General features: G+C 37.5%; 1 protein-coding gene across 5 annotated transcripts in view; it reads left to right on the top strand.

Annotated features, from left to right (window-relative positions):
• Positions 1 to 15,570, top strand: part of TRPC3 (transient receptor potential cation channel subfamily C member 3) — a 61,903-nt gene extending 46,333 nt beyond the window's left edge. Inside the window, exons 10-13 of one of the 5 annotated variants that reach the window (XM_033135288.1) lie at positions 384 to 431; positions 2,164 to 2,247; positions 12,304 to 12,376; positions 14,912 to 15,570. In XM_033135288.1, the coding sequence (XP_032991179.1) occupies positions 384 to 431; positions 2,164 to 2,247; positions 12,304 to 12,376; positions 14,912 to 15,054 (348 nt within the window). In that variant the 3' untranslated portion in view covers positions 15,055 to 15,570. Of the gene's footprint in view, positions 1 to 383; positions 432 to 2,163; positions 2,248 to 12,300; positions 12,377 to 14,911 lie in introns of all 5 variants that reach the window. The other 4 variants (XM_033135287.1, XM_033135290.1, XM_033135289.1 and 1 more) reach the window with 4 other exon arrangements.
• The last annotated feature ends 2,568 nt before the right edge of the window (positions 15,571 to 18,138 follow it).

Raw genomic sequence — 18,138 nt, 5'->3', positions numbered from 1 at the left:
TAGATGTGCCTTTCCAAGACTTGTAATACCCTGACATCTCATTCTTTAAGAAGGTGGCCTTTTAAACCTTTTTTTGTTTGACCTAGATGTGGGCTCTTAAGGCTATTAGGTTGCAAGGCAGTGATTGGCTATGATTTGAAATAATACCTCGTATGTACCCAGTGAGAAGCAGTGTATGTAAGGAAGAGAGCCTCGGCGTTAGGCCTGGGTTTGAATTCTGGTGCTTATGGCTTATTAGCAAGTACCATGGATAAATGATTTTATCACTCTGAGCCTTCATTGTCTCATCTGAAAGGGAAAACTTCGTAGGGTTCTTGAGAGGATGATGTGAGATGTCTAAAGTTCCAGCCTCAACAAATATCAGTGCCCTTCCTCATTCACAGTTTACAAAGTGCTTTGCTGTACATTTGAACCTCATGCAACACTGTGAGGTAGGTATGACTATTATTCCCATTTTATGGATTAGACTACTGAAGCTGTTACAGTAACTCACTTACGCAAGCTCACGGGGGCTAGCCAGTGCGGGGTAGGTGTTTTCATCAGATGCCTAGCTCGGTTCTACTGCCCCTGGCTGCGCTCTGGCTTGGTTCCTGCCACACTTCCTCCCCATGGGCTGCACCTTCAGCTGCAGGGTTTCTTAAAGGGGCCGGGCTCTGACTGTCTGTCACCTTGGGCAACTCCTGCTACTGCTGACATTGACTTTGTTTCTCTGCGGATTTATTAACTGAGGCTTCTTTCTTTTAAAAGGAAGCCTCTCAGGCATGGGGACCACAGCTCTTGCACTTTGCACCTTAATGTTCTCTTTCTGTGGGTAACTGACTTCATTCCTGACGCAGTCATCATGTAGAAGGGGGAAATACAAACAGTCAGGTTGCAGAGAGGGCATTCAGGTGGCTTGGGACTACCTAGACCCTGTAAGGGAAACGCGGCTTGTGTTCAGGGACGTGAAGGGAGCAGACAGGCTCCTGCCTGGATTGCACTGTCAGCAGGAAGAAGGCTTTTCTCAAAGAGGTTGCTGCAAGTGGAAGGAAGGCTGGGCTCTGATCTCCCAGGAACCAAGCTCCTTGGCTTTCCTCAGTCTCTAATATCTGGTTAGAAACTGCCATTTTGATTTTATTTTTTTAAATCGTGTGTGGAGCTGTTTAAATCTCTTTAATGTTCACAGATTCTCTATCATATTCACAGATACTCTCTGTGAACTGAATTTAGTAAAAAATTGGAGAAGTTACATGTTTCTGTTTTTCTTTTTTAGAAGAAAGGAAGGAGCCTCCAGAAATGTTTTGTGCTGACCTACACAGCTAACCTCAGTCAGCGGTCACACACTGACCCCCAGTGGCTCCTGGGAGAGTTCACTTTGTCCGCCAGGGTTTTTCTCCTCGCACCATCGTGAGGACCCCAGCACCCACAGCTTCCTGAGTTTTGACGGTGGGGAGGCAGGTGGAGGATGAATACATGTTTTTGGATAGGGGTCCCTGCCTTTGAATCACACCTTATAGGTAGCAACTTGTCCGCGAATAAGAAGCGGGCCCTGCTCACTCTCCCTGAAGAGCAGGCGGTAATCGTGTGCGCCTCTTGCTTCGCCTACTCAAAGTTAAACCTTAAAAAGAAAGAGAGAAAAGGAAAGATTACCAAAATTCTTCAGCCCAGTTCTCTCCAAAGTTGTGAACCTGGCTCAGAAGAAGGTCAAGATACTTGAGAAGGCGTGTTATTTGGGCAAATATTTTAGGGTTACAAAATAGTAAGTGATGCCTAAGGGATGCCATCGGAACTTGTAGTGTTTCTGTTCAGTGCAGGAGAGGCACGTAGGGCCAGGAGCAGGGAGCGTGGCTTCTGAACTTGGCCTTGTAGGTGCTGTGAATACGTTTTGATAAAGTATACAGTGTCCCCAGGAGCAATTATGTTCACGTCTTTGTAAAATATATTTTCAGTGAAGCAGTCCTGTCACAGTACATCCTGCCAACATGTTGATACACATGAGCGTTGTACTCACATTAGTTTTTACCTTTGGAAATACATTAAATCACCTGTAAAACTCAACGTCCACAAAATGTTCCACAGAAATATTGATTCCAGAAATGTTATGAAGGAGATGAAAGTAGATTATATTTTTGATTTCCAAGTGAATGTATTCTAATTTACTAGGTTAATTGTATTTTTTCCTAGTTAAACCTCTTCACTCAATCTAACTCAAGAGTTTTTGAATCACACAGTTTTAACAGCATTCTCAATCAGCCAACACGTTATCAGGTAAGCATTCATTAGACATATCTCTTCTTTTGTTTGTAATTGTGTGTGTGTGTGTGTGTGTGTGTGTGTGTGTGTACATGTGCACATGAATAACGACTAGACTTAGATTCTTCAGATTTACTACCGTCTTTCCCCAAAAATCACACCTCGCCAGACAATCAGCTCTAATGCTCTTTTGGAGCAAAAATTAATATAAGAGCAGGTCTTATATTACTATAATATGAGACTTATTTTACTATAATATAATATAATATCATATACAAGACCCGGCCTTATATTATAGTAAAATAAGACCCGGCCTTGTATTAATTTTTGCTCCAAAAGACGCATTAGAGCTGATTGTCTGGCTAGGTCTTATTTTTAGGGACACACGGTTTGAGGATAGAATAGAACAGAGAAAACAGAATGTTACTTGCAGAGAATTTTGCAAATCAGAGTCCAAGTTCTTTGTTTTTCTAGTTGAGGAAGAAGAATTTCTTTGCTGTATTGAAAGCAAAGTGTTGCCACAGTTTCGAAAGGATATTACGCGATCGCCTGAGCTAGAGAAAGCAGTGGGAGATGTGGTGTATTTGGAAAACAATGCTCTGATATGTTGCCCAGATTGTTCTTTCAGGCAGTCCATGTTTCAATGGATTCTTAGGCTACACTTTTTCATCAGTACTACTTCAAAATACCTTTTGCACTTTGATATTGGATGTGACGTTTGAACACTGTTCTCCAACTCAGAAGAGAGTATAATCCTTTATTTTCCAGGTGGTTGATCATTTTTGATTATCAAATCTTTAGATTTCTATTGTGTTCAAGATCACAAGGAAGAGAATCAAAAAATGTATAATGTGTGGTGATGACAACGAATAGCTATAGTTCTCTTCGTATGACTTTCTTAGAAGCAGCAGATTGTGCAAAATTGCTTGGCACAGTGATTGCCAAAGCTTTACTTTTTAATGGTTATATTATATTCCATTATATGGTTATACTTAATTTATCAGTGTTCTGTTGATGAAAATACAGAATATTGTCATACTGCAGTAAGTAACCTTGTATATATGACATTTGAAATGTGCAAATCTATAGCATTGTCTGGTTAAAGTATATGTGCATTCTAATTTTTCAGTTGTTATCAAATTGATTTTGATGGAGTTTGTGCCAATTTACATTCTTAAAATAAATGTATGAGAGTGCCTATTTCCTCTTTAATTTTCCAACAGTGTGTTACCAAAGGTTTTTATTCTGGCCAGATCCGTGAAAATGGTATCACAGTGTAGTTTCACTTTATATTCTTTATTATTAATGAACTTGACCATCTTTTTATGTTTAGTGTTCTATATGCTTAAAACCCAATGCATATTTGGCTTTCTTGATGGGCTTTTTGCTATAAACTAAGAGGAATTTTAAGAATTAATTAATTCTTTTAAGAAAATCAGCCCTTAGCCTGTGATAAGAATTGAAATTTTTTTCCCAGTTTGTTGTATGTCTTTTTAATGTTTATGGGTGTTTTTCCCCAACTTTTTGATTTTTGTGTAGCCAACTTTACAGATCTTTATTGCTGCAGGTTTTGGGTCCTAATTAGAAAAATCATCCCCCGTATGAGAATATTTTTAAAATTTTTAATCTATATTTTATTTAGTATTTTCATGGTTTCACTTTTTATATGAAAATATTTGATTCTCATAGAATATATTTTGATGCAATGTGTGAGGTGAGGATCCAAATTGATGTTTTTCCAGATGATTACAAAGCTGAGTGTGTGGAGTAATCTATCTTTTCTATTGATTTGAAATACCGCCTTTATCATTTACTAAATTCCTGTTTCTATTTAGATTTATTTATAGGCTGTCCTATGCTGTAGAACCACATTATTTGAATCATAATGAATTAAAACAAAATCAAACAAATAAAATACATACACACACACGCATACATCCTTACTTCAAGACTCTTACTTTACATACTTTTTCTGCCTATTCTTTCTTGTTTATCTTTTTATTTGAACTTACGAGTAACTCAAATAGGTCTTTAGAATGTGGGGCTTATACACCATCTGAACAAAGGGAGATTCATTTGTGGAGAGGTGACAGACAAAGGAAAAGAGGTTTGGGCTCCTAGGGATGGTAAATTGTGGGAAGGTAGGTATCTGGGAGTCTAATGGGTGCTAAGTGTTGCTTTAGGAATGCTGGTTTCTGCAGCCCCATCTCAGTACCCCCTTCCTGTCTCCAGTGATGATGCTGACTTCCCCTCCTGCTGATGCGGGAGAGGGGAAGGGGAAAACCTTCACAAAGGGAAGTTTCTGAACTGCCTTTAGGCCGACAGGAGGAGGGCACAGAGCTCTTTCTGCATTTTCTGCTTCTTAATCGCCTTCAGCTCAAAATAATTCTTATGCCAAAGTGACATATTTGGGGTGGCATATTCTGCTCCCCTTCACTACCTTTTCAGGGACTATAACCCACATTTGTTTTAGTTTTAGCTCAATGGTTAAACACAGTCAAAATTCACCACCGGTCTTTTTGCTGTGATTTTCTATTCATCTTGGTCGGCTGAGGTTTGTCTTCACGTAGTTTGTTCAAGAAGAATTCACAGGAACTATGTTTTCCGACTTATTTAATGTTCCCAACTGTTTTGTGTTTTCTATATGTCTATATTGACTAGCCGTAAAATTCTTAGATGTGACTTTATTTCTTCATGTATTTGTAAATGTTGCTCTAGTGCTCCTAGAATGGAATGTTGATGAGAAAGAGTTTGAGGCCAGCCTGATTGTTTTTCTCATATAGTTCACCTGAGGTTCTGGCTTGAATACCCCAAATTTTCCTTGTTTATCATTGAAATCTAATAACTGGCTATTGATTATTCTCTAAGTGGATCTGTATGAATTTTTTTCTGGCACATGGTGTAGCCATTCATTCTGTACATTCAAGTCTTCTTTCATTTCTGGGTAATTTTCTTGAATTATATCTTGAAATATTGTTTCTGTTCTATTATTTGGTATATTCTTTAAAGATACCAATTAGATGCCTAAGGAGAAAAAGACAGATGCCCATCTTCCATAGCTACCATCTTTTCTCTATTCCTTTTGAATTTTTTATCCATTTCTCCTTTTGGCTCCTTTTTTCCTGTAGTGTATTTTATTCCTATCTATCTTCATATGTGCTGCTTCTGATTTCATTTCTGTGTTTGTTTTTTTCTTCTTGAGATTTTTCCAACTTATATATCACTTCCTTCTTTTGGCACCATATTTTCTTTGACTTCTTTGTGCTCTTATTTCAAAGATATGATTGTTTGTTTTTTTTAATTTATTTTTTTTATTAGTTTCAGGTGCACAAGACAAAGTAATACTTAGACGTTTATCATTTATATCCCTCACACTGTGTGGACCCCCCTCCCCCCATCCACTATCCCTCTGAGATCGCACACAGCCATTACATTTCCACTGTCTCTATTCCTAATGCTGTACTCTGCTTCTTGTAAGTATATACATACATATGTGTATATATATATATAAAATTATAGTTGGCATTCATTATTGTTCAGCTTCAGCTTCAGGTGTACAGTGCAGTGATCAGGCATCTACATCATCCCTGAGGTGGTCTCCCTAATGAGACAAGTGTCCATCGGATACCCTACAAAATCTTTACAACATTATTGATTACATTCCCCAAATTAATTTTCAAAACCCCGTGGCCATCTTGTGGTTACTGACTGTTTTCTAATCCCCTCACCTTCCCCCTTATCCCCAACCCCATGATTGGTATATATATTTTTTTAAATTTTGTTTTAATAATGGCATTATGTGTTTTTATCTTTGCTTTAACATTTTTTCTGATGAGTGTTCTTTATTTGCTATTTATTTTATCCTTTTTTCTTAAAATATCTCAATATAGATCTTCCATAGATACCCTACTGGGAATACTCAGTTTTGAATGAAGTAAGTTCTTTTTGGACCAGCTGCCTTCAGGAGGTTGGAGTGGGGCTGGAGAATTCCAGGGCGACAGTCCAGGCAATTAGGAATTTTCCTGTAGGCACGAGATTGTGTATGTGAGTTCATTTTTTCTTTATTTTTCTTTGTCAAAGAATAGAACTGTAGGACAATTCACAAGGTAGCCTCTCCCTCTCCATCTCACTGAGTGCCCCTGGCAAATACGGCTCTTCTCTATAATTTTTCCTTCAACCCTGTATCTAAGCTTCTGTAGACGTCATATCAAACAGTCAAGGGAAGTTCTGAGCCATGAATGTCTACTCTTGACATTTCCTCACACCCCCAAGTGACTGTTTCTTGTAACCTTTCTGAGAAAGGGCATGGATGTCTCTAAGTTTCATTAAAGAAGGAGTTTAGTCATTGCTTTTTTTTCTGTTTTTTTTTTTTTTTTATCTTTCTGTTTCTTATTCTCCTTGTTGCTTTTGAGTGATTTAGAAGAAGTAGAGAAATTCCTAAATTCCCTCCCAAATTCAAACTTCTTATGACTGAAAATTGCTATGCTGCTGTGTGGCATGATCCTTACTAAGTGCCCAGAGACTCCAGAATCTTCCACAGGGCCTATTTTCTAAGAAGAATTTCCTATACTTGTGGTGTAATCTTCTACTATCAAAAAGTGATAGTAGAAAATGAGAGTCTCTGAGGAAAAAAAAGTCTCAGTCAGCTACGCAACCACCAAACTTGATATAAATGTCTTGATTATATGTACCTAAAGCCTCTTCATTATGAACCCCATGAGTGATAACAACAGTTGGTTTAGTTGTTACAGATTTTTATTTTTTGCAGTGTGATTATACTATATGACTTATGTTAAAGAAATTCCAAATTTTGATCTGCTAGACGGGAACTTTCCCTTCAAAGTGGTTACCATTGGGCACACTAGTTCTGATGGTGCCACCACAGCTCAGAGCATTTTTGAAATATCTCTGAAGAAATACTTTTTAAAATTAGTTTACAAGACCCACAAAAAGTGCTTTATTATTTTCTCATTACTCAGCTAATTATTCACCGTATTAACAACAGTCTGTGCCGTATGACTTAACCAGATTTTCAAAATCTGGTCGCCACCTTATCTGTCTTACATTCAAATGAGTGTTTTTCTCTCCAAAACAATTACTTCAAACAAAGGGATTTGAATGTGCTTCAAAGGGCACAGAGGAAGAATTCCAAATATGTGTTGATCCATGGCAGTATTTATATTAACATTAACTATTAATTGTACTCTGAGGTGATTTTTTTATGTATGTAAAGATTCTTTTGAAAAACTGGAGACACTTTTTCTGGAGAACATAGTCTTGGAGAGATAGTTAAGATTGAATTCTGCTCATGAATACCTGTGTTCGTTTGAATTAAAAGCACATAGGTAGGCCACGACAGAGGTGTAGGAAGACCCTTGACTCACTTCCTCCCACAGACACACCGAATATGAACCTACATATGGAGTAATTCCTCCTGAAGTAGAAGTGAGGGCTGATCGATCAGCTTCTGCACAAGTTATAGAGGGTATTAAAATTTATATGGAACCATAAAATACCCCGAATAGCCAAAGCAATCGTGAGAAAGCAGAACAAAGCTAGAGGTATCACTCACTGATTTTGAACTATATAGTATACCACAAAGGTATAGTAATCAAAACACCATGGGACTGGCATGAAAACAGACACAAAGATCAATGGAACGGAAAAGAGAACTCAGAAATAAACCCATACTTATATGATCAATTCATCTATGACAAAGGAGGCAAGACTATACAACGGGGAAAAGACAGTCTCTTCAATAAATGGTGTTGGGAAAACTGGACAGCTACATGCAAAAGAATGGAACTAGACCCCCATCTTATACCATCTACAAAAACAAGTTAAAAAATGGACTTACTTGAATATAAGACCTGAAACTATAAAACTCCTAGAAGAACCCATAGGGAGTCAGCCCTTTGACTTCAGTCTTTGCTGTGTGGGCTGCCTGCCTTTGCACAGCTCCCAGACCTGGAGATCTGGCTCTGACTTGAGGCGCGGATCCAATTGTCACCCTTTCCATAAGTATAGCCCATTGTCCCACTCCTATTTGCTGACAGACTACCCTTTCTCACTGTTGCGTATTACTGCCTTCCCCGCAACATAGTGGAAATTTATGTTTGTCAAATAATAGGAGCACAGGTTGATGCAATGGCTGGTCCTCTATTCTCTCAGTTCTTTTTGCTCCCTGACTTAACTGCCAGGAGCAAGTCAGCAAGTTGGAAGAGACATTTCATTGGGAGCAGGATGCCAGGCTCCCTTTCATTTAGGCACCTCTAATCTTTATGGATGATTGATTGCCTTGGATTTGCCCTTTCCCTTAGCTTCTGGGGGAGCACCCCTCCCTTCTACACAGAGAAGAAAGAATAGCCTCCTCCTACCAAAAGCTCATGATCCCTCTCACATCTCAGTTGTTTTCCTTATGGGGTGCTGAGGAGGAAGTAGGTGGTAAGTACTGGCCTAATGACTGTCACTAAGCCCTGAGGGAAGTCGCCTGGCCCCCAACTGCTAGTGGCAACTTGGTCTTAGACCCTGGGATACTTAGCATCCTTTGTCAACATCAGTTTTGGGTTTATCAACAATTCCAGGGCAACAGGAAAAAATCCCATTTGACATAAGGTTCCATTTCATCGGTACCCTTTCTTGTATAAAAGTTTAAAGTTGTCTTAATATAGTCAAATTTATCAATCTTTTCCTTATGGGTTTGTTTGTTTGTTAGCCTTTTCAAACCTTTTCAAGAAATATTTCCCTATTCCTTTAAAAGTTTTTAAACATTTGCATCGTTTGTCACATTTAGATCTTGTGTCCACTTGGCTCTTTGGCTCTTTATCTTTTTTCTTTTTTTTTTTTTTTTTTGGTGTATGGTATGACGTAGAGGAAAGATTTCAACTTTCCCATTAAGATAGTCCATTGTCTCAGCACTATTTGTTGAATAGTCTATTCTTCAAGCTACTTTTAACTGATACACTTTCCTTTGTACTTTCTCTCTATGGGGATCTACCATCACTGTCCCCTAAACTTAATTATGTTCCTGATATGTTCACCCGACGTAGTGAATTGTTCCAGTGAAGCGTCACTGGAGTAGGCACTGTGCTCATTGTTGCATTCTCAGTACCTACTTCACTACCTGGCACAGAGTTGGCTTTCAGTAAATATTTGGTAAATGAATGAATGAATTCAGGCTACTAACTACCCAACTGTGAGTCTGTCCTGGGGTCTGGATTCCACAGAGCCCAACAGGTTTTACATTTTACTGTGACTGGTAACATGGGCTTTTCTTTTTCTAAAACATGAGCCTTCTCCTTCTTGAGCTGTCATTATTCTCTAAGACACACATTTTGAATCATCCCAGATTCTTCCATTTTACCTGACCTTGGCATCTTATGGGTCACTTAGGTCCATAATTTATACTTCCTTAAAGCTGAGGTGTATTTCTCATTCTTGCTATATAGTAGCACACCTTATCCACGGTTTCACTTTCCGAGGTTTCAGTTACCCACTGTCAATTGTGGTCTGAAAATATTAAATGGAAACTTCCAGAAATAAACAATTCATACATTTTAAGTTGTGGGCAGTTCTGAGTAGCATGATGAAATCTCACTCCGTCCCACTCAGTCCCAGCTGGGACATGACTCATCTCTTCATCCAGAGTCTCCACACTCTACACACTCCCTGCCCATTAGTCACTTAGTGGCCACCTTGGTTACCAGATTGACTGTCTTTCTATCACAGTGCTTGTGTTCACATCACCCTGTTTACTTTATAACGGCCCCATTGCACAAGAGTAGTGATGCTGGCAATTCGGATACGCCAAAGAGAAGCTGGAAAGTTCTTCCGTTATGGGAAAAGGTAAAAATTCGCCACTTAATAATATAATCTCCGCATAATCTCATATGCTGAGATTACTAAAATCCACGGTAAGAATTAATTTCCTATTCATGAAATTCTCTAATTTGTAAGTTACACTTTATCGTAGGTGTGTGTGTGTAGGAAGAAACATAGTAGACAGAGGGTTTGGTACTACTCGAGGGTTCAAACTACTCGAGGATTCAAACATTCACTGGGGGTCTTGCAAAATATCTCCCATGGATAAGTGGGGAGTACCATATCTGCATTTTAGTTCAGGCCTTTGTTTCTTTCCTTTATTGTCTTTTGAATGTGATATTTGATGGAGGCACAAGAATATGTATAACACATAATAAATTATGAAGTATAATTACCTGCACACCTATGAAGCCACCTCCCGCCTGAGAATGGTAACATTATCTGTCCATTGCCTCTACGTAGGTGCTCCTCCCTAGCCCACACCCTTGCCACCACCTAAGAGGTAATCCTATCCCGAAGTTTGGGTTTCTCATTCTTTTGCTTTGGTTTTCTTTTCAAAGAGATTATTGCATGTATAGGTAATCCTAAAAATGCACTATGTAGATTTACTAGTTGAGCTTTATGACAGTAGTTTCATACTTTGTGATATCTGCCACTTGAATTTTTCATTCAACATTTATGCTCCTAAGATTCATCTATTCTGTAGTGTGTGGCTACGGTTCATTAATGTCATTAATTTCATTAGTGAACACAGTGACATTATATTGTGTACCATACCATGATTTGTTTGTTCTTCTGTTGATATTTGTTTAGATTGTTTGTAGTTTTTGTTTTTTTCGCTATTTTGGACAAGATTGCTATAAACATTGTTGTTTATGTCTCTTGGTCCAACTGTGAGAAGTTTCTCTAGGTGCTGTACCAAGGAGTGGACTTTCTGGGTAAAAGAATGTTCAACTGAAAAAGATAAGGCCAAATTAGTTTTCAAAGTGGTCTATTTATACTCATGCCAGTAAACTGTAAAAATTCCATTGATCCATATCCTTTCCAACACTTGGCATTATAAGATTTATTAATTTTTTTCCCTTTTAAGATGTAAAATTGTATCTCCTTTTAATTATAATTTGTATTTCCCTAAGAAAAGACTTTGAGATTGTTTTATATGCTTGTTGACCATTCATAGTTCCATTTCTGTAAAATGTCTGTCTTTTGCCCATTTTTCTATTGGGTTATTTGAGTTTTTCTTACTGAATTTAAGTTCTTCATATATTTTGGATCCAAATAGGTCATCAGTTACAAGTATTCCCAATATTTTCTCCCAGTTTGTGGCTTGCCTTTTCACTTTCTTTATGGTATCTTCATAAATAGAAGTTTTAATTGTAATGAAGTTGAATTTATCGGTCTTTTCTATTACAATTATCAATTTTTACCTTTAAAAAACATCTAGCTCTACATTGAATTTATAAATATATTCCCCTATACTTTCCTTTGAAGGATTTAAAAGCTTTGTCTTTCACATTTAAGATGCATATGGAATTAATTTTTGTGTGCATGGTATGAAGTAGGGCTCCAATTTAATTTTTTCCATATGGATAAACAATTATCCTGTAAGAGCATTTATTTAGATTGAGATATATTCACAATACATGTTTCTACAAGAGGAAAATATACAATATAACAAAATATATGATATTAAAAAAATAAAATAGAGTACATATAGTAAGTAATATACATATATACCAAATTTAAAGAAAGGGTATTGGTAGGGCAGATGTACACTAAAATAACAATAGTGATTATCTTTGGATGGTGGGATGATTGATCATTTTGTTTATTTCTTTTGTCCTTCTCTGCATTTTCCAAATTCTCTGTGTTGAACATATAATCGTATTTTTTTAAACAGTGAGAAATAAGGTAGTGTCTATAGATGATGATGTAATGTCAACACACCTTAAAGAAAAATCATTAGTTGAAAGAGAAACCATGAATTGAAATCTTCCGACTTAATTTTTTAAAAAGCTTCTTCCATTCCTGGGGCTGGGGAGATGTTTATGAGTTATGCAGTAAGTGTCAGTAGAAGGTGAAAAAGGGTTTACTTCTGAAACCCGGGTAATTCTTCTGTAAATAGTTACATAAAATTGCTCTCCCCTGAGTTGTTTGCTTTAGGCGTATGTAAGGCTCTTTGGAGAATAGGATCCAGGTTACTTATGTGTATCATTGGTGATAAAATCATTTCTTTTTGCCCAACAGCAGATAATGAAAAGACTTATAAAGCGATATGTTTTGAAAGCACAAGTAGACAAAGAGAATGATGAAGTGAATGAAGGTAAGCATCTCCAACTTGAAAAACATCCTTTTACAAATAATTTAATGAACTTGGAAAATTTCATGTTGAAGGATACTTTAAAAGTCCAATAATCTCAAATAATAGTTTAGGTCCCTCCAAGATTGACAGGAGAATTTTATGTTACATTTCTAAAATTCTATCTTTTTAAAGAAATGGCTCTTAAAAATATCAATTAGAAATAATTTATCTCTACTCAGAATGCCCTGATTCTTAGAGAATATAAAAACTGCCATCTTTCTGGGAGCTTTAAAACCCCTATCACATAAGGTAGTTTCAGTGAGTTCACATGAGTGTTGACATTTTTCCAATGATGGAGGTGCAACAATGGTTGGCTCAGACAGAATCTACATTTCTTCAAACATGCCTTTGTTGTCCGAAAGAAATCTCTCACCCATTTTTCTCATCTGAGTTTCTCTTTTGCCTTTCATTTTTCTCCTTGGCTCCTTATTTAAACATGTCTGTTTTTCCAGGTATATCCTGGGCAGGGTATCTGTGTGAGGTAGAAAGATTGTTCATTAAAGACTGAATTATAAGCCAAAGAATCAGCCCAGAGTCGAAAAGAAATCAACCTGGAGAAATGAATTGCCCTAAAAATGGAAGCTATAGCTTTCAACACAAATGAGATGCTACTAGGTCTGTTAAGAGAAGAAAGGGCTAAACGGCAGTAAAACTGTTAATGAGCTTTGCAGTCATTACTTGATTAATGCAAGGAATCCCTTGCAAGTTTGAGTCAATCCAATGGTATGTGTATGTAGAAATGAAATCTATGAATGTATGAATGAAGACCGGCAACGGACGGCCATGACAGCATCAAAAACAAGGAGCCATCTTCCAAGCCCTTGCACAAAAGAGGAAATTGAATTAATGAGAATTTGGCATTTTGAACAAAGTTCTAAATAAGAAAGTATCATATATCGTAACCTCATTTAATAAGTGAAGAAACTAGAGTCCCAAGAGGTTGAGTAATTTGTGTTCCCTGTGTTGGCAGATTAAATACGATACTTAGTGTTCAGTCTCTCTATAACTCAAAACCAAGGAAGAAGGATACTGTAGTAGGGAGGTGAAAGGGTGTCCACTGGGCTTACGGTCAAACTATGATACTGAATGGTGTTTGAATCCATTTCTGCCACAAAACTGACAGACTTCAAATTAGATCAGTTTATTCCCTCTACATTGCCATATGCAAAAGGAAGAAGCACTTTTTTTCTTTTGCCACAAAAGCAATTTGCAAATGTTTTGTATGTATTCTAAGGAAGAGTTAGAATTCCTTAAAAATAAAAAGATTCTGACTTTAATAAAAAAACATAGTAAATATATTTTAAAACATCATAAAGATACCAGGACATATCATGAAAGGGATGTTTTACCTGTGATAATTTTATCCTAAAAAGCTGTTAAAGTGCCAATGATTTGAAGAATCATTTCTTAGATTCAAGGTAAATGCCTGCTCCAAAATTAACCTTTCAGGGCCAATGGCTTATCTACATGGCAATCATGTATAAGAGAATCCAGTTTTTCATTTCAATCTACATATGCTCAACATGCTGCCAAACTCAGTTATGAAAACAGTTATGTTTTAATAGCCAGAAGTCTCCTATGGAGACTCCTGTGTATGTCCACATAGCCAGTGGTATCCCATCTTAAACTGGGTTCCTAGACCCCAATTCCATCGTAGCGGGGCAGGTCCCCCACCCAACAAACCACTCTCAGGACACCAGCAGTGTATCTGAGAATTCAACTCAATTCTGATACCATCTACCTGGAGATAGCATCAGATTCCATAGGTTAAGGGTTTAGCCCTACAAGACTGCCCCCGCCTCTTCCCCTCCCCCCAGCACACATACTTCAGGCACCAGACTCAAGTCCAGTTGGTGCTTTTGACCAACTGGCCACAGATGAGAGGTTCCAACAACCTCTCCGACTCAGGATGCCAATTGTTAAGCCCAGGTTGTCACTTGTCCTTCTGACAGACTGGCTCTAAATCAGAGGTTCCCACAACCCCCTCATTGGGTTGTATTAATTTTCTAGAACAGAATTCAGAGAAACACCATGCTTACTAGATCACTGGTTTATTGTAAAAGGATATAATTCAGGACCAGCCAGATGGAAGAGATCCTAACGAGGGCGATGATCTGTGTAGGTGTCAGCTCTTCAGGCTGGGGGAACCCAAAGGGCTCCCTATAAACAGAAAATAAGTCCCCTGGTTGTAGATCAGTTAACAGAGAAATCACCCTGTGCTAGACTGCTCCCACTGGTTGAGCCACAGGACGAAAACGTCAGCTGAGTTTTACTATTAAGAACTTAGCTGCACTGTTTTTAATAGCTTTTTTTCAAAGGTCAGTATATTTTTGAAGACAGACATTTCCTAAACATTTTCAAGGAAAAAATCTAAAATAAATACTTTGGAGACCTTATGAGGTCAATGTATTCATAGTGTATCAATTGTACTCTGTTCTTTTCTAAGTCCAAAGAGCAGATTGCCAATTGAGTGTATTTTTAATCCAAATACTACAGGTGAATTAAAAGAAATCAAGCAAGATATCTCCAGCCTTCGCTATGAACTTCTGGAGGACAAGGGCCAAGCGACTGAGGAATTAGCCGCTCTAATTCATAAGCTCAGCGAGAAGCTGAGCCCCAGCGTGCTGAGATGCGAGTGACCCCGTCACCCAGAACGTGGCTTGGACTAGAGCACACATGTGGGCAATAATATTTCTAAGTATGAAATACTTGAAAAACTATGGTGTAAATTTTTAGTATTAACTACCTTTATCATGTGAATCTTTAAAAGTTAGGTCTTAATGATTTTCCTGTGTTATCACATGCAAATGGTCTTCATTTTAATTGTCTGCCTTGACATCACGAACAGTGACACACCGTCATATTTAAGGCCCAATATTGCTACATTACTGACATTTTTGTCCATTTTAGAGTAAGCTCTCCTCCATCTTTGCACTACCTGTTGGCCGCCAAGAAACTGTAGGCTCCTTGGGGACAGGCAACATGTCATATTTATCTTTGTGTCTCCAGCATCTAGTACAGTGCCTGGTACATAGTAGGTGCTCAGTAAATGTTGTTGAAACCAACTTAACGGAACTGCCAACAAAATATAAAAACAAATAAAAAGGCCGTCACTATGTAGCACACCTCTTGTCAAAGTGCTGAAGGGATTTTTTTTTAAATAGAAACTGAAAATATTTCACAAGCAGCTATGACTTGGTCAGATTTTCTTAGAATTTTTTGGCATCACTGATAATCCCAGAACTTTTGAGCCCCAAATGAAGAATTTAACAATGAAATGGGTTAATAGAAAATATGATTACATTACATATTTAAGTTTCATAGAATTGTTCAAAATAACACATTAAAGATTTTTCTAAAGTATATGTTGTTTGCTTTCTGTCTTAGATTTCCGTTTCTTGTTTTTCAATCATGTGAATTTAGTCATAGGGGTGATGAATTTTTTTAAGGTTGGGGGTTACTTAGTGCTGTTATTTTGTTTTAACCTCCTAATCTCTGCCTGTGATGCTTTAATGCTAAGATATCAACAACTGACTTCCTGTCTTGATCATTCACTCCATTCGGAGTTTTGGAGGGTATGCTTATGGGAAGAAATAGGGAAGAGCAGTGGCTGTGTACCTGAAAAGGTATGTCCAAGTATCACCAGGTATGTTCCATTTCTCTTTAAGGCCTCTCTTACTTAAAATGATGGACATCCTTTTTCTTATCAAAGCATTTCAATTATACTTTCTACACAAAATAGATTGTGATGTATCATATTTGACTTATACTATAGATCTGAGCTGAGTACTAGTAATATCCACAACACCTCATGACTTTAATAAGAAAGAGGATACAGGCCAGTGAGTTCCCTCGTCTCTTCACAGACCATAAAACGCTCAAAATATTTTTTTAACCAGGTTCAAATGTATCATAGAGTTATGCTTAACATCCTGATTCTCTTCAGTCTGTTCCTGTCTAGTCTTACAGGAATAGCCATCGTGATCACACGTCAAAGATAGTTTCATAGGCTCTAACCACCAATTAAATACATGATACTTTAAAAATCATTATCCTCACACATGAAGACAAAAATGAACATTAAATGGAACTACATAAAGGTCTGTAAAGATGATTTCTTAATGTCTACATTTTGGGACTTAAAACAATTAAGTTTTAAAAAAGAACTTTATACATTTTTGCTACCACTGTAGACTATTTCATTAACTTTTGTGCTATTCTAATAGTATTTTGTCTTAAACAGTTTTCAAACTTTATGTATTTTATGTTATGCCTCAGAAATGAATAAAATATTGAATTTTTTCATTGTTATGTTTCTCTATTAAAACACTAAAGATACGGAGTTTGCATAATAGACAGTACTTTCAGTCTTTCAGTACTTTCTAGTATCCCAAGTGTGGACTGTTTGTTAATAGCTGTGGAATGGAATATTTAATGAGGTCTCTAATTGGGGGTTGGGAAAATGTTGAATGGAAAAGTGTCCGATTCAGCTGGGGACATTCAACCTAGGATCCTTTAAGTCTTGAATGAAGATTAAGCTCATAGCATTTTTTTTTTTTTAATTCCGTGCCTCCCACAACTGTAAAATTCTCAACACAGATCAGACAAGTTCTTCTCTGTTATGGGCTAAATTATGTCACCCCCTATATTCATATGTTGAAATCCTAACCCCCTAATGCCTCAGAATATGACTGTATTTGAAGATAGGGCCTTTAAAGAGATAACTAAATTAAAATGAGATTAGGGCAATGCTTACTCCTCTGTGACAAATGTGCATATCGGAAGAGATTAGTACACAGACACAGAGGGAAGCCCATGTGAAGACACAGGTTGAAGATGTCTCAGGAGAGAGGCCTCAGAAGATTGGTTTGGTTCCCTGCTGACACCTTGATTGGTACTCCTAGCCTGTGAGATCCTATAAGAAAATAAATGTCTTGTTTAAACCACCCAGCTTGTGGTACTTTGTTATGGTGACCCTCTCTGTCTAATACACCTTCCAACCCCCTAAATTCTATAATATTCTATAAAATTCTATTTTACGCTATCTCCTCTGTGGCTATTTTTCTATTTCTAAAAATGTATCTGTATTTTTATTGAGTCTAAATTAATATTGATTTTCCTCAAATTGCTATACGGCTAACCCATCTCAAGACATTATTGTCTATTTTAACATAGTTATTTTAGCCTCAGAAAAATAACTTTTCTGGAACACCCTGGGACCTAGGCAAAACCTCAGATCCCTCTGTAGGAAATGATTTCTCTTTCTAAAAAGCACCTTTTGTCAGGGGTTTAATTTTTGATTCACGATCATTTGTGGCCTCTCCCTTAGTAGACCACAGAAATCAGGAAAGGGCCAGTATCTTATTCACCTGTAGTATTTCTGTAGGCAGAAGTGTACACTAAGGATTGATGACAGGAATGAAGGACTGTGAGCTCTTGGTCAGATCCTGAGTCACCATAGGCCAGCAGTAGTCTGAAGGTCCCTGAGGCCTTTTCAGGGGCTCTGATTTTGAAACTATTTTCATAACACTAAGATGTTTTTGTGTTCTTCATTGTGTTGACATTTGTACTGATGGTACAAAAGGCATGGTGGTTAATACTGCGGGTACTTAAGCATGAATCAAAGCAGTGGCTTCAAACTGTAGTAGTCGCTGTATTCTTTCCGCGCACATTGGCAGGAAAACAAAGTTTCACATAAAAATGTTCATTATGAAGCAGTAAAA

This window comes from Rhinolophus ferrumequinum, chromosome 18 (genome assembly GCF_004115265.2).
Source record: "Rhinolophus ferrumequinum isolate MPI-CBG mRhiFer1 chromosome 18, mRhiFer1_v1.p, whole genome shotgun sequence".
NCBI lineage: Eukaryota > Metazoa > Chordata > Mammalia > Chiroptera > Rhinolophidae > Rhinolophus > Rhinolophus ferrumequinum.
The sequence above is the reverse complement of the archived record's forward strand: the minus strand, read 5'-3'. Positions and strand labels throughout refer to the sequence as shown.